At 38.7% G+C, this 21,196-nt stretch overlaps 1 protein-coding gene across 2 annotated transcripts; it reads right to left on the bottom strand.

Annotated features, from left to right (window-relative positions):
- Window positions 1-242: 242 nt before the first annotated feature.
- Window positions 243-21,006, bottom strand: LOC139935197 (E3 ubiquitin-protein ligase TRAF7-like). 2 transcript variants are annotated; one of them, XM_071929672.1, is made up of 16 exons: window positions 20,759-21,006; window positions 16,417-16,685; window positions 15,844-15,947; window positions 14,900-15,009; window positions 14,267-14,394; window positions 12,922-13,012; window positions 12,142-12,283; window positions 11,084-11,188; window positions 10,293-10,370; window positions 9,581-9,667; window positions 8,789-8,924; window positions 7,096-7,182; window positions 5,511-5,659; window positions 4,684-4,803; window positions 3,643-3,737; window positions 243-3,166 (listed from the first exon to the last, which is right to left on the bottom strand). In XM_071929672.1, exons 1-15 carry the CDS (start codon window positions 20,962-20,964, stop codon window positions 3,666-3,668), a joined length of 1,884 nt encoding a protein of 627 aa, XP_071785773.1. In that variant the 5' UTR covers window positions 20,965-21,006; the 3' UTR covers window positions 243-3,166; window positions 3,643-3,665. The 2 variants fall into 2 exon arrangements, with proteins under 2 accessions (XP_071785773.1, XP_071785774.1); XM_071929673.1 differs by lacking the exon at window positions 7,096-7,182.
- Between the last annotated feature and the right edge of the window lie 190 nt (window positions 21,007-21,196).

The raw sequence follows: 21,196 nt of genomic DNA, 5'->3' as shown, positions 1-21,196 counted from the left end.
TTTTGGCCTGAAAATGAAAAAATCACAAGGGGTAAGTCCAGCATTTTTACGAGTTTTTGGCCTAAAATTGAAAAAAAATCACAATGGGCAAGTCCAACATTTTTATTAGTTTTCGGCTTAAAACTCCAGCATGGTGAAAAACTGTTTGGGTTAAAAAAAATAAAAAATGAAAAATTGATTTGGGTAAAACTAGTTTAAATAACTTGTTACAGCAAACATGTTATAATATGGCACTAATGTTGTGCTCATTGGTTTATTTTGTCAAAATCTCAGATTAGATCAGTTTAATGGAGGGATACTTTGTAAGACGCAGAGGAATAAAATTACAAGTCAGTTATCAATCATAATTATGGAATTAGCTATATTATTATTAAGTAGTTTAGTTTCCAGTCTGATGCTCACATACATAATATAAAGAGACTGGCAGTGCTTAGTTTATACAAAAGATCTATCAAAGGTACAACTCTTGAAAAGTTTGATTTAAAAAGAAGAGTAATTTGGAAAGCACAAGAATTTCATGACAGTAAATCTAAAATTATTTTTAATCATTTATATATGACAAGTACAAATTTCAAAAAGTACAGCACCTCAGCAATGTGTAAAATCTCTTTAGGAGTATTGTTGGCTCTGAAAAAAGTTGGTGTGGCCATCGACGCTTCACTCGGCAGTTATGACATTACAAACAAAATCATGATTATATCGCAGAAGGCCTACATCAATTCACATTTCCATTCCTAGAATATTCATTAAAATACTTTGTTGATCAATTAAATTATAAAAATTCATTACATTCATACAACAAAATCTTGAGTATGATACAAAGGTCATAATAAATATTACACATAACATTAATTTAAAAAGTAGTTGTTTAAAGGTATATGGCATTTTCGAAAGAGCGGCTCGGAGGCTCATGAGCTCTGGCTTAGGCACCGTCAGTCTGTTTGAAAACCTGAATGAGCCCATGCCAAAGCCTAAGCCCAAACTGTGGTTTCGAAAAGGCACATAAAGAACTTGAATCTTATCACTAAAATGGCTTATATAAAATGATGGTGGATTTCATTCTTGATTATTGTACAAAGTTACAAGTTTTGCATAGACTGTTTTCAGGCTCCCAAAAGGTTATCAAAAATATTGTTTACTAAGCCTCGAACTGTGCAGTGCTTTCTAGGTGTTTAATGTAAGGCATAAAAAAAAATGTTATGTTGGAGTAACCTGACCTCCCCTAAAAATACTGCCGACCCTGGAAATTTTTTTTCACATACCTACTGTATATTTTGGGCCCGTTACACGGACATAATACTTTTTGTGTACAAATGTTATAAGTTATTTAGGTTACTTTAAGAGAAGAGTTAGTATAAGTAACAATTTTACAAGTTAACTTGATCAATCGAGTCTTGAATTTATGCTCTGAATAAATATTGAAAATATAATTTTTCAACAACCATAATGTCCATCTCACCCCCCTTGTCTTGAGAGATCTTCTTAAGAGTACTGTTTTTCAAATTATTTCTCCCTCCCCCCCCCCTCAACAAAACACTAGGTGTGCTGGAACTTAGGGGTGTGTAACCATTTTGTCTATAATGGTGTGATTTTGGTCCTTCAGTACAAGGACTGAACTACATGCAGTGTAGGTTCTAAAGACACTGCAGCCGATTTCACAAAACGCTAGGATTAACTCTATCTCGAGTTAGGACGAGTAACCCGGCCTAACTTAGGACGGGTTCATTGTGTCCTAACGTCTTATGATACGGAATTGAACTTGTCCTAAGTCCTAAGATTAATCCTAAGTTAGGAAGAGTTTGGTGATATCGACTGTTGGACAACTTTGGTAATTGTCAAAGACTAGTCTTCTCAGTTGGTGTTTCTCAACATATACAAAAAATAACAAACCTGTGGAAATTTGAACTCAATTGGTCATTGAAATTGCGAGAAAATAATGGGAAAAAAAACACAAGTTGCTTGATTTTGACACCTCAGCTGAGGTCTCGAATTCAATTCAAATATTTTAGTGAGAAATCTTTTTTTCTCAAAAACTACAGTACTTCAGAGAGGGCCGTTTCTCACACTGTTTTATACTACATGTACCAACAGCTCTCCATTGCTCGTTAGTAAGTTTTTATGCTAACAATTGTTTTGAGTAATTACCAATAGTGTCCAGTGTCTTTAAAAGAGTCTCCATGTTTTGCAAAGTTTTCCCCAAGGGGAAAAAAACATTGAAAATCAGACTAAAGTAGAAAGAACACCATGTCTGTGTTATAATTCACATCTGGTCTAGAATGTGGTAGATGTGGGTTCGAATCTCACCCAAGTTTCAGCATGACATCAAGGGTATGCTGGGTGCGATTCCTTTACTGTAACCAATCACTGCTCGGTCATTGGCCAGTGATTAACCAATGACAAACTCAACTTGAAACGCACCCTGTACATATCAATTGTCAGTGACAGGGTAAAACCAATACATTAGTCTTTGTTCTCATGCAATTTTTACATCTATTCAAAAATAAATATTTGAAGTTCAGAAAAAATATTGTCATCGATCCTTTGCAATCTTTTAAGAAATTAATTTGAACAGTTTTAATAGATAAATAACATAGTTATTAACAAACAAGACTTAGTTGCGAGTGTATGGTCCTGAACAATTTAGTTCATCAAAAACGTACTCCTTTGCCTGCTATAAAAAGTAGCTTTAAAATCACTGGAAACGGATCAAGCACACAAAATTAGTTAGACGCAAATATCTTCAATTTGACTTTCTTTATGGCCTCCATACGTTAAACACAATTTCATGTCTCTGCTTAAAGTAAGCGAAAAAACTCATGCTTACTGTAAGCATATCTCACTTCATAATTTGTGCTTGTGTGAGTGCCTAATGTATTTCTCATTTACTAAGCATTATTCAGCTGACATAGCTAGTGCAGAGTTTTGGTGCTGACCCCTAGTAGGCGGAGAATGAGAATGGTGACCTTAAAATTAAATGCACATTTCGACAGTGAGAGTGGCTATGAAATCGACGTTGCAAGTTCAGAGGTAAGAATACACATGTTGAAATGTTCAATTATACTCCCAAAAATCCTAACCTCATGTTCCTCTCTTTCTTCATTTCAGCTGCAATGGTTCTTCTTCTGGTATTGCCTGATCCTCCTACTTCATCAACCTTTTAAAAAACCTGTTTAAAAAAAAAAGAAAAAAATGAGACCAAGTTAAAAGCGAAGATGAGGTTTGGTGAAGACCTTGGAAAGCCCCTTTCTGTGTGCTATTACCTCAAGATCAAACTAAGTAGTTAAATGCAACTTGCACCAAATCGTCCATAGCAGCCACAAGCGGCTTAAACGACAATATCCATAGTGGCCGCAAACGGCTACAACATTTGACCAAACTTCCACAAGCCAAAAAAGCTGAAGTAAGGGTTATGTCCTGGACTGAAAACTTGTTCAATGTTTCCAATGCAACATAGCGTTTATACTGCTTTAGAACAAAACTTTGCTTCATATTTTTTCCATAAAATGAACCAAAAATAAGAGAACCAAAACACATCTTAGAAAATCCTCCAATCAAATGACAAAGATCTACTTGGGTGTTATATAACATCTCACTTTGGCCAATAATGTTTTTCCGCTAAACAAGACATTCCAAAATGTGTACCTTCTCTCTCAGTTTGTATTTGATCACGTATCTTTTCCAGGCAAGATGTGGTTGCCGAAGCTACTGTAGGTGATTAGGCAGAAGTATTTAAATATCTGAAGAGAGGGAGAAAAAAATTTTTAGTATAAAGTAAATTCACAAAACAATTAATGCACTTGTTCACCATTTTAATGTAACTTTGATATGTGTACACTTCTGAATTTTTCGTAATTATCGATTCAAAAATCAGGCCCCAAGCCAAAGGTTTTGAAAAACTAAAAACACTTCTGTCGTTGACGGCGCAAGTCAAAGGACAATGAAAGGCATCCAGCTACATTGACTCATATATGACCACAGAGCTAAGCCAGAGATTGAACACCTTTTGTTTTTCTTCAGATGCGAAAATTGATCATCGTACAGGAGATTCACAAATCAACCCAGGAATCAAACAATGACCACAGTGGTGAGAGAAGAGCACTAGCCACTCATGCAACCCTGCCGCACACATGGGGTGTTAAAGGCAGTGGACACTATTGGTAATAACTCAAAATAATTATCAGCATAAAACCTTACTTGGTAACGAGTAATGGGGAGGTGTTGATAGTATTAATGTGAGAAACCGCTCCCTCTGAAGTGACGTAGTTTCCGAGAAAGAAGTAATTTTCCACGAACTTGATTTTGAGACCTCAAGCTTAGAACTTGAGGTCTCGAAATCAAGCATCAGAAAGCGCACAACTTCGTGTGGCAACGGTGTTTTTTCTTTCATTATCTCGCAAATTTGGCGACTGATTGAGCTCAAATTTTCACAGGTTTGTTATTTTATGCTGAGATATACTAAGTTAGAAGACTGGTCTTTGACAATTACCAATAGTGTCCAGTGTCTTTAATTTTGACAATCAGAACCAATAACTGAAGTTTTGGTTGAGTTGGCCATTGGTTGATAACAGGCCAAAGACCCAAAACAGTCATTGGTTGCGACCGTCAAAACGCACACCTGGAAAGTCTGATATCAATTCAAAAAAGTAAACTATGAGGAACCAAACTCGATTTTCTAAATCATACCTTGATTTCTTTGTCTTCTGAGCCAGTAAAGAGTAAACTATGATGCAAGGTGATGACATTGACGCTACCCTGGTGACGGGAGAGAACTTGGAGGGACAAAAAATTCTTCAGATCCCAGACCTAAACGAGGAACAAAAATGTTATCAATGGTTTTATTTTAATCACATACATGTACACTAGCGGTGAGATCAAGGCACTTTACAACCTTATTATCCCTGTTCATCAGGCATACTTTTGGACCAGTCCTCATACTTCCTCAACTCCCTGGGGGACATAAAACCCCAAGCAGCTTAAAATAGCGCTGAGGGGTTAGTCAAGCACAATACTGTCTCATTATGGTTAAGTGCCTTGTTCAAAGTGAAAGTATCAAAATTCGAACCCACACTCTGATGATTTAACCATCAGAACATGAGTCTGGTCAGGTGCTACCTAGAGTCTAAGGTGCTACCTTGAATCTCAGGTGCTACCTAGAATCTCAGGTGCTACCAAGAATCTCAGGTGCTACCTAGCATCACAGGTGCTACCTAGCATTACAGGTGCTAACTAGCATCACAGGAGCTACCTAGCATCACAGGTTCTACCTAGCATCACAGGTGCTATATACCTAGCATTTTAGGTGCTACCTTTCATTACCGGTGCTGCCTAGCAAGTAAGGTGCTACCTACCTAGCATCTCAGGTGCTTCCCAGGATCTCAGGTGATATTTATTTTCTCAGGTGCACTGGTGCTACCTAGCATTACTGGTGCTGCCTAGCAAGTCAGGTACTACCTTGCATCTCAGGTGCTACTTAGCATCTCATATCCAATAAAGAATTTGAAAAGAATTACCTGAACTGTGTTGTCATATGAGCTTGATATGACAAACTGACCAGCAGGGCTCGTTGCCAGGTCAGTAACGATTCCAATATGGCCGCCGAGGCATTGTACATGCTGATGGGTGATGACGTCAAAGATTTGCATGTTCCTGTTGTACGTGCCTGCACCGGAAAAAAAACGCAAATTAAAAATAACAACTCAAGAAATTGTTTATTTAATGTTCACCTCAACACAATTTCATAAAATGAATTCAACAGTGACAGTAGAAACCATACTTTTGGTAAAGTCAATATGTCACAAGTGCCATGTCACACAAGGCAATTTTACAGGCAACCAGGTTTGGGCAATCTCCGAGAAGAGAAGGCATTCACATTTCAATGTTTACATATTATTCTTGAGGATCATTAGACACTGTTTGAAAAATTACTAATGTTCTATCAAAGTGGTCTTGTGGAATGAACTGCAGTTGGTTGCCTCCGAAGTGACTGTAAAAGTTGCCTCGTGTGACAAGGCGTGCTGGTTAATTTTTGTGCAGTACGACAACAATTTTTGACCGCAAGGACGCTCTCAATAGTATTTGTATCACTTCCGTGGTAAACGCAATTAATCCTGCTCAGTTTTAATAGACGTATTCAATAACTGTTTTGGGTATGAATGACTATAACCCCCGGAAGTGATTGCGAGTGCCCTCCGCAGTCAAGAATATGGCCAATTGTTAGCAAAAAATACACATTTCATTGTTCAAAATCTGTTTACATGGACAGGAACTTTGATTCTGAGAGGACCCTAGTCTTTGAACAACTTTATTGTGTATGTAAAAACCACACCCAATCTTTAAAGTTTTCCTGAATAAATTGTCAAAGTAACTCGATGCAATGTAAAATGTATGGGTTTCTGGTAATCAGCGGAGCCAGTTACAGTGTAACGATGTCACACTAATGCACAGGATTTTAAAAAAAAAAAGAACTTGTAAATTTGAAGAAAAAAGAAGCATAAACAAATCCCCAAATTCAGTTTGTGTATAGACATTGTTAATAGCGCAAAAAAAAAAAAGCACAAAACAAAGTTTGTTTTATGTTAATAGTGCAAAAAACAACAACACAAAAACCCACAAAACATTGTTTGTTTTAAACACCTTTATCACTTTACAGTTAAAAAAAATATTATAATAATGGAAAAAAAAGTGCTGCATAAACTTGGACAAGAACACTGAACTACAACGATGGCTCTGCAGCTAAACTTGCTGTTAAAAATTGTTTTTAATTTTTTCATTTTGAAAAGTGACGATCAGGGTTGCACTTACACAGAGGCCCTGATCTTTGCCTTGATGCCCCTTTAAAAGATTCCCATCGACTTCAAGATTCTTTATTGGGAGTGCCAGTTACGAACTGAAAACAGCCTTGCTTTCTAAAAGATGAAATACCAGCACGGAATAATCACAACTTTGTAATTACATTCTTCAAAGGCCTGTTATAAAAGTGTAAAGAAAATAAAGAGGAAAAAAAAAACCGAATTTGGCACCGCAATAAAATAGCGTGTATTTTATTTTTGTAAATACATGTAGATTATACATGTCCGTTATACATGTAAGCCCTACCTGAATTTCTGTCGTTAATATTCTTGTCCTCATTTTCTCCCCGTGTACCTAGGTCAAAGTTCAAGACGGTCCCTTTAAAATTAATAGCTGTGACAAAAAAAGCCAAATGGGCTCAACGTCATAGAGTTGCTAAAGCAGTAGATATCACTAAGAAGTTTTTGCTCAGCAAAAGTTAGCAAGACACCAGTCAGTCACTGACGGGACATGAGAATGTTTAAGGAAAACTGTAACTGTGTAAAAAAAAGGTGCAAGTCATACTTTTTTCACTATTTTATGCTCCCTTTAAAAAAAAAATGTTCTGATTGATAAATAATTGACAAAATATCTTCCAAATGTGAGAGTTCAAATTTCAAGACAAAAAGGTAGAGCTGCTTGCTTAAAGCACAAATCAACTATGAATAAGGTTGCCAGCCCAACAAAAAAACACTCCATATTCAGCACTAGAGACTTCCACGCCTGCTTTTTTTTGTTGCTAAGCAGAAAGTTGTACTTAAAAGTACTATATCTACTGCTTTTAGAGCAGCACCATACAATCTGCCCACGAAGCCTAATTTATAAGCACACACACATTAAGCAGTTATAATTTACATGTAAGCACTATTTGGCTTCCAGTTTACAAAGAATATACACATATCAAAGTCATGCGTCAAACACAAGCATCACTACAGGACTAATTGGTGAACTCAAATAAAATTATGACCATGCTCCAGTCCCCCCCGCAAAAAAAACCCCTGAATGTTCCTAAAGGAAATCATTCTAAACAAATAAAGGCAGTGGACACTATTGGTAATTACTCAAAATAATTATTAGCATTAAACCTTACTTGGTAACAAGTAATGGGGAGTGGTTGATAGTATAAAACATTGTGAAAAACGGCTCCCTCTGAAGTGACATAGTTTTCGAGAAAGAAGTAATTTTCCACGAATTTGATTTTGAGACCTCAGATTTAGAATGTGAGGTCTCGAAATCAAGCATCTGAAAGCACACTGTTTGGTGTGACAAGGGTGTATTTTTTTTTTCATTATTATCTCGCAACTGTGACGACCGATTGAGCTCAAATTTTCACAGGTTTGTTATTTTATGCATATGTTGTGAAGGCTAGTCTTTGACAATTACCATTAGTGTCCAGTGTCTTTAAAGAAGAAAAACAGATACTTTTTAGAAATGTCTAATCACAATAACCAACAAACAAGAACCCCAAACCAAAAGAGGATTTACAACATTATTGAAGATGACTGGGGCCCAGTTTCATGGCTCTACTTACTGCCAAATTCTGCGCTTATGATGACCATTCTCCGCTTACTGTGCAAGCGCTGAATTTCTGCGCTAGCTGTGTAAGCAAAGAATGACTAGTAATGTGGCGTATGGACATGCACAAGCTGGTAAGCATACTTTTGTTGTGCTCAGCTACATTTCCGGCTTAGGTAGCTCGATTAATATGTGCCCTGGGGTCGACTCAAAAAGAGTTAGGACTAGTCCCAACTTAGGACTAGTTCTATAAGATATACAAATTGCATGGATAGTCCTAAGTTAAGACGAGTAGCTTGTCCTAACTCGAGATAAGACTAGTCCTAACTCTTTGTAAAATCCACCCCTGGCCTTGTGCATTGGGACATGCATATGGGCGATAGAGGATTAAATAGAGACACATGTACAAGAGCACAGAGTAGAGAGACGGACAGTTAACACTCACCTAGTATGATATACTGTGATGTGATTGCAATGGAGTAGACGGACCCGTATTCATGCTCAAGTTTCCTCTTGAGTGTGAATTGCCCTGTGGCATCCCAGATAGAGACTGTATTGTGTGAGCCACTGTAAAGGCTTTCCTGTGTACGAAACATGCAGAATGGTTTTAAACGCTGTGGACACTAATGGTCATTACTCAAATCAATCATTAGCATAAAACCTTACATAGTAGCGAATATTGGGGAGAGGTTGATAGTATAAAACATTGTGAGAAGCGGCTCCCTCTGAAGTGACGTAGTTTTCGAGAAAGAAGTAATGTTCCACAAAATTGATTTCGAGACCTCAGATTAAGATTTTGAGGTCTCAAAATCAAGCATTTTAAAAGCACACAACTTCGTTTGACAAGGGTTTTTTTTTATCTTTCATATTTATCTCTACCTTCGACGTCCAATTGAGCTCAAATTGTCACAGGTTTGTTATTTTATGCATATGTTGAGATACACCATCTATTTTCTTCCTCCATGGATACACCAAGTGAGAAGACTGGTCTTTGCCAATTACCAATAGTGTCCAGTGCTTTAGCAAGCATTTCAAGTTGTCATTTGGAATCTAAATGTATGAGGAATATGTATGTGAGATTTTTTATTTTCTTAACCACTTCGAATGACCTCATTATCCCATTATCCATAAACACCAGAACATTGTTCATACTTGTTTTATCCGCCTGGACTTTCCAGTGTGTTAAGGCAAGCACCTACCATTATACAGATCGTTTTCAAATTGAATTTGTACGTACCTGAGAAGGTTCTATGGTTAATGCCCGAACCCAATGATGTAATCCAGGTATCGTTGTTACAGATTCTAAAGTGTGAACTAACCAAACCTACAAAGTGAAACAAAGAAGATGACTATTATGTTATATTTGGTTTGCGGTAACACCATGTGGGTATCTACTTGCCAGGTAGAGTTTGTTCATAGAGAACTTTCTTTCTTTATTCTACTACCACGGAGTAGATTTATCAGATGTTCGGGAGACTTCTCAGTTCTGAAAAGAACTGTCCTGCTTTTTAACTACTACCTGGGCGGAAGGTATAACAAATTGGCTGGGACTACTACATTGTACTTTAGCATATACATGTAGGATCGTAATTAACTGCACTACCGCGGAGTCAGTTCTTTAATTGGTCTCAACGTTTCGACTAGCTTGCTCCAGTCATCGTCAGGAGACGTCGACTTACTTTACATTTTCTGAAATCTTGTTTATCTTATAGGGGTGTGATTTTTACAACTATAAAATTCTTGAAAAATGAGTAGTGTTATCTTCTAGGGAGGTTTGCAGAGAAGACACCATGTACAAGTTGATTAGTTTGTTATGGTTCTAAAAAGAACCGGTGGTTTATTAACTTGACTTTTTCATTGGGCAAATCTTGTATTTCAAATCAGACTTCTTTTCCTACTTAAATCAAATGTAAATACTTCCAAACGGAAAAAGACACATCAATTTTTACCTTTATGGTTGACTGACCAGAAGAGAAGAGATACTTGCTGTTCTTTGCCAAAGCACAAATAGCACTGTCATGAGCATGCTGTTTGAAAAAAAGAAAATGAAAAGTAACTTGACATATGATTTTTTAATTTTTTTATGAATGAAAGTTCACCCCAAACAAGGCTGAAAGTTTATAGGCAAGGGTTTTTTTTTTTAACTGTTCGGTTGTTTTAATACTATTTAACTGTAGATACATGTATATACAAAAAAAAAAACTTAACAAAATTTTGTAACAAAAAATCTGGAGAGAACATGTCCACACAGAAACAGGAAGAATCACCCCTAAAACAAATACTGCAGTAACGCTGCTCAGTTTCAGATTTTGGGGCATAAAAACTTATTTATTTTTTAAAAACCACATTATTTTAAAGTGAAATGTTTCTCAAAGTGCTTTATATTGAAAGCTGCTGTAGGCAAGAGTTTTCATTGCCATTAAGGTTAAGAGTGATTACCAAATGTATACCTTCCCTTTAAATATAAATATAAAACATGACAGTTATGAACAGACATGACAGACATGAGCTGAATGCTTAGAAAATTTGTAAAATTTACAAACAAGTTTTTAATTTAACAAGCAAGTTTTTAATTTGAACAAAAAGACAATTGGCTGTTGCAAACAACTTACTAACCGAAAGGACCTATGGTATAAATGCATGCAAAAAATAGTTATTGGCCTGACGTTTCGCCCCTAGCAGAGCCTTTCTCGAAGGCTAAAGTTGTCAATTTGACAAACAACTATTTCTTGCAACTTACTTTGACACATTTGTGCTCTGTCATGGTGTCGTATTTCCACATACGTAAGGATTGATCGGCACCAGCGCTGTAGAGATATTCCTTACCAGTTAGAAGAGCGTTTACCTTCAGGGAGAGGGAAATAAAGGATTTCCAAAGATAATGTAATAGATGTTAGGCAATTGCATTCGCACTGCCTCTATCTACCGGGAAATCTCGGTGGTCTAGTTGGTAAGACACTGCTCTAGAATTGCAAGGGCCGTGGGTTTGGATCCCTCCCGAGTAAAACGCCTGTGATTTTGTTTACAGGACTCTGGAGAGTACTGAGTATCATACAGTGCTTACACATATCGGTTTATTATGGGTAAAACCAAAATTAATAGTAAGATAATGTAAAGCAACAAGTAGGCGGAAACTTTAAATACAAAGTGGCACGTCTAGTTCACCAGACCGTGTTGTCTGCAGCAGAGTGTGGGTTCGAATCCTGTTCATGACACTTATGCCCTTGAATTAGACAGTTGAACATTATTGCTTCGTAAAAAGTTGGGAATGTATCACACTATGCTCAACCAGCCAGGCTCCTAGTGGATGAAACCCATGCCTACATCCTTACAGACTGTGGTGGGGGTAACCCTGTTTAAGCCCCCAGGGGTCGATTTCACAAAGGTAGTCCTAACTTAGGACTAGCCCTAAGCAATGCTAAGAGATAGGACTGGTCCTAAGTTAGGACCAGTAACTCATCCTAACTTAGGACTGGTCCTATCTCTTACCATTGCCTAGGACTAGTCCTAAGTTAGGACTACCTTTGTGAAATCCACCCCAGGAGTAGTTGGCAAAGTGCCCCTGGTGACAGTTGAATTGAGGAGACAGCCCAAGTCAGTTTAGTGTAGCCCTCCCCTTGAAGTGGCCATCCGACCTTGTAATTCTAGCAGATATCTCATTAACAAAGTATATAAATAAACTACAAACACTAAAAGATTTGCATAAGTTAAGTCAGACCTTTCACAATGAAAAGTTTTTTAGTTAATGATGTGCTTCTTAAAAGAACAGTCCATAATATATATATCGGATAGCCTTACTGTATCGGTGTGTCCTTTAATATTCTGTACGCAGCCCTTGCTGAGGGCATCGATGTCCCACACTTTGATAACCTTGTCAGCTCCGCTTGAGTATAACCTATGACCCCTAGTTGCTAGGCAGTGGATAGCACCTTCATGGCCTCTGAGGATTAAATAACACACAATCATGCCAGCTAATTTCAGCTTACATTATTTGCTTTCAAAATCCATGCTCATGTACCCTAGCGGACCTGAACAAAAATTAAATGAGACATCGCCAGGCATCAACAAGGCCAGACAGCCACTTCAAGTTGAGGGATACAACTTTCCTGATTTGTGCTGTTGACTGAAACCAACTGCCACCAGGGGCACAGTGCCACCTACTGGGGAAGGGTTACCCCCTTCACAGTCTGTAAGGATGTAGGCATGGATATAGCAGCCTGGCTGGTAGAGCAAAATGCACTACCTTCCCAATTGTTTACGTAGCACTTACAACCGGGATTCCAACCCAAACTCTGCTGAGTGAACTAGACTGCTCGACTTCGCTACAAATCAAATCACCCTTCTCTTTCACTTTCTATGTTTCCTGAATAATGTGAACTACTCACATTACGGAAATACAATTAAATAGCACACAGACTGAAAAAGTATGTTAACCCTCCTTTAGAAATCATTCATTTCTGTCTCACAAACACACAGACTTTTATTGTTCATTTCTTTAATAAACGTTTGTCAGTAAAAATTTCAACAGAAATAACGTTGAAAACAAACAGAAACAGAAATTTTCTCTCCTAAACTCACCTCAGAGTTCCAATGCACTTAAATTCAAAAGGCACCTGCCAGTTATCAAAGCTGGAAATTGTGTTCTCTGGGCTGGAAGAATCACGTCGCTCTGAATCAAATAAGCAACAAAACTAAATAGTTTAAGTACTGATTTCAAAATATCCAATGAAGGTTTTGCTTGAATGTGAATGTGTAGCTTGTTTAAAGCCATTGGACCCTTTTGATTAACAGTATTGTCCAAGGTCCACACTTTGTGTGTCACAACTTCTATATCAAATAAGAAACCTGTTAAAAAATAGGCTCAATCGGTCGTCGGAGTCTGGAGAACATAACGGGAAAACCCACCCTTGTAACTGCACGTTTCGCAGTGTCATGACATGTGTAATTCTCGTTATCGAGAATTGATATTGTTTTGCTGTTTCCTCAAAAAGTAAAGCATTTCATGGAATAATATTTCAACAGAAGTCTTTCACCACTATCTTCTGTAAACCCTGTAAGTTATTTGTAAATCTGTAAACTTTTATTTTCGTTTCTCTAAAGGGTCCAATGGCTTTAAGAGTTGGAGCTATGACTGAGAAGCACGATCGCCGTAGCGTGTCATGGTGCGGGGTCCTGGGAAAGCTGGAAATGAGCTGTGGAAGAAGAGTGAAAGGCGCCGGGTAGCTAATGAAACCAAACTTGTAAGGTAACGTTAAAGAAACAATTTTTACAGCAGTATCAATATTATTTAAGACCAGCTTGGATTGGACCAGCTTGAACAAAACAAAAAACTAGTGATCTTTGCTGAAGTTCATTTGAAATGTTTTCAGTCAATAAGGAATTGGAGTTCACATGAGAGGAAACAAATTTTATTTGTGAACAAAAACACAATTCATTTGGAATTCCCTTCTCAGGTACTTAGAGGAAACTGCATCAAGCCAAAAAAAAAGTCAGAAATTAGGATCTTTGTAAATCCATTAGTTTCAGATTTCAAAGAGCTTTTTGGAGGTACTGGACACCTTTGATAAATGTTACAGAACAGTTTTTTCACTTATATCCAACAAACATAAAATCAAAAATCTGTAATAATATGGACTCAAGTGGTCATTGGAGTTGGAAGAGAATAATGAAAAGAAAAACACACTTTTGCACAAAATGTGTGTGCTTTCAGATGCATACAAAAATACTAAAAGACTTCAGGCCTCTTTCTCAAAAACTACGTTACTTCAGAGGGAGCCAATTGTCACAATGAATTACACTATCAACTGATCAACATTTCTCCATTGCTCATTACCAATAAGTAATTACCAACAGTGTACACGTGCCTTTAACAAGTCTGAAGTCAGATAAAAGTCTGAAATGTTTCATCCCTGCATAAACCAACCTGAAGGTGTTCTTGACTTCATCCCAATCCGTCGTGCCCGATTGAAGGATGCCGATGACAGCTTTTTTTCATGTTGGTCGATGGCTAATCTTAAGCTGTTGTACTTCGCCATCATGTCAGCCAAGGCGCTGTTAAAGAAAACAGAGTATGAATATTTGGAGGAGCATGCCAATAACTTTTCGAGGAAGGAGTTTTGGTTTTTTTAAAAGGGTTTCTGGGTTTGAAGTTAACATGGAATGCAGGCCTGACGTCATTTTTTTATGGGCTATTAAACTCTTAAAAAAACTGGACCACCTTTTGAAAAGCAATTTTTTCACATGTTAGTTTTAATAAGGGGTTAAAAAATCAAACGGGTCAAAAGACAAAAAACTATGCCTTTAAAACATTTTGCTGATAATTTCTGAAGGCAATTCTGCTAAGCAAAAATGGAAAAAGCCAGTCACAAATAGTGCATGTGGCATGGTGGTTTGGCTGGTAACTTCTTTTGATAAGCGTTACTTGTGTTGTGCTGAGCTAGTTTTTGTGCTTAAGCAGCTCTGTAAAATTGGTCCAAACTCATAGATTTGCTTTAGCATAAAAAGTAGCTAAGCACAACAACATTATGCTTACAAGAATAAGGGTTAAATATTGTACCTTGTGCAGGTGTCCAGGTTGGCTTTCATTTCTTCTCGGCTCTTGTCAAGGAGCATCACTTTTTGGGTTAGTGTCTGGACTTGCTTCCTTAGGCTTTCATCTTCGGCAAACTGTCCAAATAAATTCAGTAGATCAATTGAACAATAATAATAATATTATTATGATAATAACACAGCATTTGTAGGGAACACTTTCTCTGTTGTTAGTTAAACATTTCATAAATACCTCGGACAGTTTCGCTATTCCTATTGGTGGAGAGCGCGTCTCGTGGGTGTGTATAAACCTTTTTTTATGACCGGTAAAAAGTGTTGAAACATGGGTGTGACCAGTGATATTGCACCTGTGCTTATACATGTTATAAGACAGTTTCTTCATTCCCATTGGTCGAGAGCAACGTCCGGGATAGTTGTGCCACATCACGTGATACGCGCGACGCGCACAGCATTCCCTTATAAGGAATTGTTTACCCGAGGGCAGCGGAGGGCTTAACCTTTTCATAGCAGGAGGGGTGTTGTGTTGAACATTGAAAGAAATCAGTGAACAATTATAATTTTTGCATTTATTTTACTTTTTGACCAAAAGTGTTGATGTTTTTTGACCGAAAAAGGTATTTATGAATGGGAATCAAAATGTGTTGAATCGGTTTTCAACTAGTGGCTTAAACCCGCCGAGGTCTAGTTCTTGATAATTTACCTCGACTTCGTCTCGGTAAAATTATCAAGAACCAGGCCTCGTTGGGATTAAACCACTAGTTGAAAACCTCTTCACCACACATTGATTCCCTAATATTCAAAGGCGTCGGTCTAAATCAATCAAAGTATTCTCAGATGTTTATGCATATGTTAGGATACACCAAGCCTGAATACTGGTCTTTGACAATAACCAAAGGTGTCCAGTACCTTTAGTCTGTTGTGTGAGTCAGGACGAAAAAGTCTAGTCATTACCTGTTGGATACCTTCTGACTCTGTAGTTACTGATGGTGCAGATTTGTATTGGCATGTCTGGCAGTGGTGCTCAACAGCTTGGGATGTTCCATGAAACAAACAACCTGTGGTCAAAGTGAAAGGGCAATTCAATAATTGTAAAACTTGTAATGAATTTGGGTTTTGAGGTATTACATAATGAGTTATCAATGTATTCGGGTTGCAGTAAGGCCAAATAACAAAAAATACCAGTTGATCGTCCGGATTTTTCAATAAAGAGGAGGATGAGGGCCTTACTATTTTTTTCCACTTTTTTTTTTCAAGATGGCCGCTAAGTATTTCAAATCAAACAGGCCACCAATTCTTCAGTTTGAATCAACCGCAAACTTATTTATACCTATTAATTGCATGAGGACCTGTGTTCACTAACACTAACAGGGTCGGATAACACTAAAAAGATTTGCTGGTAGGCATTCACTAATATTGTTTTATGAAACATACGGTTACAAGTGTTCGAGAGCATCAAGTTAGATTTTTTACAAAAATCGAAAAAATAGTAAATAGTAAAAACTAATCTCGCTACTATCCTCTCACCTCTCTCGTGAAATTCACACTTGATAAAAGAGCACACACTCAAGATGTGATCCTCCAGGAACTGACGCTGAAGGACGCCACACTCCGGGCTGTTTGGGCACGACAGAGCGCTGTAAGGGCACATCTTTTCATGGTCGGTCTTCTGAGACAGTTTGAGGAGCTCGGGGCAGCCACAGCTGTCTGTGATGAGTTCATCGTTGCGTGAGCTGAAGCGTTTGATTCCATTCTTACAGTAGACGAGCAACTCGTCAATCTGAGATTGTATTGCTCTGTAAAGTAAAACGAAATGTTTTTAATATTACAGACAACAAAAATGTTTGCAACTAGGCAGAAAATTGCACGTTGATGGATAGAGATGCCAGTCATCTCGCCCCTTTTTTATTTTGTGTTATTATCAACAAATATGAAATCTGATTGATAATCCAAAAAAAATCTGAAAAAAATCAATATCAAAGCGACAAATTATTCACAAGCAATATAATAATGTGAAATTTAGCAATTGAAACTGTAGCAAGACATCTATGATCGAGAAGAAAACATATATGCAAAAATAAATCTTAAAAAAATGAACAACATGAATTTATAAAAATAATATTAAATAATTTATAATAAACATAAAATTAAAAAGTCATAATTTCATAAAAAATATATCATTAAAAAAATGAATAGTAAATTATACACAAACACTTAAAAAAAAACATAAAACAACGGGTGGTCCTGTGGTCCAAAAACAATAAACGGGGGCGACTTTTAGGGGTGAGATGAATGGTTTAAGATAGCAACAGCTCTTTCCCTTCGTTCCGATCTTGGGGTTTTAAAATCCACTAAATTCTCATGAATGTTAAGTCATCCAACCCCGAAAAGACTATTTTGTGAATCTGCAAGAACTCTCTGATTCAGTGGTGTAACCGGTGTCACGCATCCTGCCAGGTATGAATGTCAAATTTTAACTCTAAAATAGTATTGACAGCATAGGATTTCAACGTACAGGCGCCCTAACCAATAGTCGCCTATTTCCGACACCTCATGTAATTCACTCCGCTGTACAAATACTTCTCTACTAGCTTGTCAACTGCTACTTTTGAACTTTGAATAACTGTAGTGTCGGAGTAGTTTTTACGGTGGAAAGTGGATAGTGTACTTTGCAAGTAAGAACTCATAAGATGGCCAATGCAATCAGCCAAACCAATAAGGCCTCAGGTAGCACTTCTAGTTCTACCACCAGCAGAGGTCCTCGGAATAACCAGTGCCCACTTTGTAAAAAGAATGTTCAAAAGGGAGTCCAAGCACTGCAATGTGAGTACTGCTCAGTCTGGCATCATATTTCCTGTGAATCCATTTCTGAAGAAGAATACAACTTCCTCACGAAAAGAGGGCAACAGCTACACTGGTTCTGCAAAGCATGTAACGCCAAGGCTGTGGATGTTTTGATTTTGGTCCATAGTATGAAAGATCAGCAGGACGAAATGAAAGCGGAGATTTCTCAGTTGTCAGATAAAGTCGGAGAACTGGTCAAGATTGATGAACCGACGTTCAAGAAAAAACATCAAGGCTATAATGAGAGAGGAAATTTACGAAGCCAAGGAAAGAGATTTGAGGAAGAACAATCTAGTGATCACAGGTCTCAAAGAGATCCCTGAAGAAGAAGGCAATAGCGACGCTAGCTCAGATGAAGAGGATTTAACCAACACCGGTCCCTCAACCAGTGATAAGCATACTGTCGAACATTTGATTCACGCGGTATTAGGGTTGAAGAATGTTGTGGTCATCTCGGCGGAAAGGCTTCCGTGGGTGCGTATACCGGACCATAGAAGACTTGTCATCGCTTCTGTAGCCACTAAGGACATGAAACATCAAGTGCTCAGAGTTTCCAAGAAGCTTAGCGAGAAGAAAGGCTGGAAAGACGTTTTCATCGGTCCTGACCGAACAAGAAAGGAAAGGGAAGAAGACAAGACCCTAAGAGACGAACTACGGGGGAGACATGAGAGTGGTGAAATGAACCTCGTGATAAAAAAGGGACAGATCATCTCCCTCGAAGGAGAAGCCCAACTCCCGAGGTACGCAGATCAAGAGTCATCAAACAAAGCCCATACGTCAAAATTTCGGGATGCGCCCCCCCCTCAGCATGATCACAAGAGGAATCAGACAGTCGTCCCAGAGGACATCCCAGGCTCGGCCGCTTCGGGGGAAGTAAATACTTCCCAAGCGAACCCCAACCAAGATGATGAGGTAATAACTGTAAATATTACTGTAAATAGGAGCACAAGTGATGCATCCAGCAACAGGAACAATGTTAGCAAGAGGTTTACAGAATCCCAAGAACATGCAGACTACTTGCGGTACAAACGAGCTTTGAACCTTGCGACTAAAGAAATTAGAGCAGCTAAAAGAAAGTACGAGTCAAGATTGACAAAGAAAATCAAACAGAACCCAAAAGCCTTCTATGCATATGTGAGAAGCAACATGAAAACAAGGGACCATGTGGGTCCTCTGACGGAAGAAAATGGTGAAGTCATTACAGACGATGTGAGAACAGCTAAGGTGTTAAATGACTATTTCTCATCTGTGTTCACACTTGAACAATTACATAACATACCACATCCCAAGAGGATGTTTGGCGGACCGAACGACGACATGCTCAGAGATGTAGAGGTGACAGCGGAGAACGTTCTCAAAGTGCTAATGAAGTTGAAGCCTGGCAAGGCACCCGGAGTTGATATTTATTCTGTGGTTTTAAGGGAAGTTTCGGGCGCGATAGCTGAACCCCTCAGCCAAATTTTCCAGAAGTCCTTGGCAGAAGGAGTGGTTCCACTAGACTGGAGGAGACCAAACGTCACCCCCATCTTCAAGAAGGGCAAACGTAGTGTAGCAGCAAACTACAGGCCGATCAGCCTAACCTCACAGGTCAGTAAGGTGTTTGAAACCATCCTCCGAGATGCCATCATGGAACACCTGACAGCACACAGATTGATCAGTGATTCACAGCACAGGTTTTTAAGAGGTTGTTCCTGCCTGACCAATTTACTAACTTTTCTGGAGCTTGTAACAAAGACCGTTGATGATGGCAACCCTGTTGATGCAGTGTACCTCGATTTCAGTAAAGCCTTCGATCGAGTTCCACACCAGAGGTTACTGATGAAACTTAGATCACATGGGATAGGTGACCCAACTGCGGCTTGGATTGAGGCATGGCTGTCCGACAGACAACAGAGGGTGGTGGTGAACGGGGCCCAATCGGAGTGGTCAGGAGTTAAAAGCGGTGTCCCCCAAGGTTCTGTTCTTGGCCCATTGTTGTTCATCATCTACATCAACGACATTGACGAGGATATCTTGAGTTCGGTCCTGAAGTTTGCTGACGACACCAAAGTCTTCAGAAAAGTGAAAACCCCAGCAGATGCTCGCACTCTTCAGGACGACCTCGATCGCCTTTACCGGTGGTCTGATGACTGGCAAATGTTATTTAATATCGACAAATGCAAGTGCCTCCACTTCGGACATAGTAACATCAAGCACAACTACTCCATTGGTGACAGTGTAATTCAGACAGTGAGTGAAGAAAGAGATCTTGGGGTAATCATCCATCAGTCACTAAATGCAAGTACCCACTGTGCGAAGGCAGTCAAAAGCGCATACAGAGGCCTGGGGCTAATCAACAGAACCATTACGAACAAAGACAAAACAACAATCATCAGACTGTACAAAGAACTGGTTAGACCACACCTAGATTACTGTGTACAGGCGTGGAGGCCTCATCTTCAAAGGGACATTGACCTAATAGAAAGAGTTCAAAAGAGAGCATTGCGAATGATTGGAGGTCTATCTCACCTTGACTACGTTGACAGACTCAGGGAAGTGAAATTGACCACCCTGAAGTGCAGGAGGCTGCGAGGAGATCTTATCGAGACCTTTAAGATACTCAGGGGCCTTGAGGGCCTGAACCCTGATCACTTCTTTGATTTGTCAACCGTGCAGCACAGGGGTCACCAACTTAAACTGTACAAATCAAGATCCAACCTTAACCTCAGGAAGTTCTGGTTTAGCCAGAGAGTGGTCAACTACTGGAACATTCTCCCTCGAAAGGCAATTGAAGCTTCAAGTGTGAACATTTTCAAGGGACATGTGATCATGTGGATAAATTCCTAAAGAACGTCGGGGGGCTCTACATAAGCTTTTCTAAGCTGTCTGCCCCAGTAACCAGAACCACCGTCTCCTCCCCAGTTGTGTGATGGCGTCGGTGGATTCAAGTAAGTCAAGTAAGTCAAGTAAGTCACCACGCGTTGTGGGAGATGCATGCTGTATGACCAAAACAAGAAAAGGGTTGGGTACAAAACCAATGACAAACCTGTTCTCAAAAACGGATGTATTTTTGAGCTGTTTATTGTCCACGGGACAAACTTCCAAAATCACCAAAGAGTCTTCATCTGTTAAGCAGAACCTGCAGAATGTATGGCCACAACCAACACTGATTACAGGGTCCTGAAAGAGGTTTTTACACACGGGGCAATAGAGGTGAATTGATGGCTCTTCTGCGAACACGGAAGTCGCCATGATGAAATAACTACATCACGCCAATGGAGGGCGGTATTTCAAAAGAAGGAATTCCCAAAAGAATGAGCTCAAATGTCTTTGATTGTTTTAAAACAAACAGCTTGGTATTGTAGTTTACCCCCATCTGACTAGCTGACAAATTTGGTCCAAATAAATTGATTTTAGAAAAATTAGAGTTTTTGCAATAAATGAGATCTTAAAATTCATCACAAGTTATTACTTTCTTCCCAAG

Source organism: Asterias amurensis, chromosome 3, assembly GCF_032118995.1.
Source record: "Asterias amurensis chromosome 3, ASM3211899v1".
Lineage (NCBI taxonomy): Eukaryota > Metazoa > Echinodermata > Asteroidea > Forcipulatida > Asteriidae > Asterias > Asterias amurensis.
Note: the sequence above shows the minus strand (reverse complement) of the source record. Positions and strands in the feature narration are given on the sequence as shown.

What these genes read in the sequence shown, in the direction of transcription:
- LOC139935197 (XM_071929672.1), bottom strand. Translation starts at nt 20,964, where the DNA reads ATGGCGACTTCCGTGTTCGCAGAAGAGCCATCAATTCACCTCTATTGC. An exon ending in CATATGACAACACAGTTCAG is followed by an intron (nt 4,804 to 5,510) that starts GTAATTCTTTTC and finishes TTCCTCGTTTAG; the next exon opens with GTCTGGGATCTGAAGAATTT. An exon ending in CAGAAGACAAAGAAATCAAG is followed by an intron (nt 3,738 to 4,683) that starts GTATGATTTAGA and finishes CCCTCTCTTCAG; the next exon opens with ATATTTAAATACTTCTGCCT.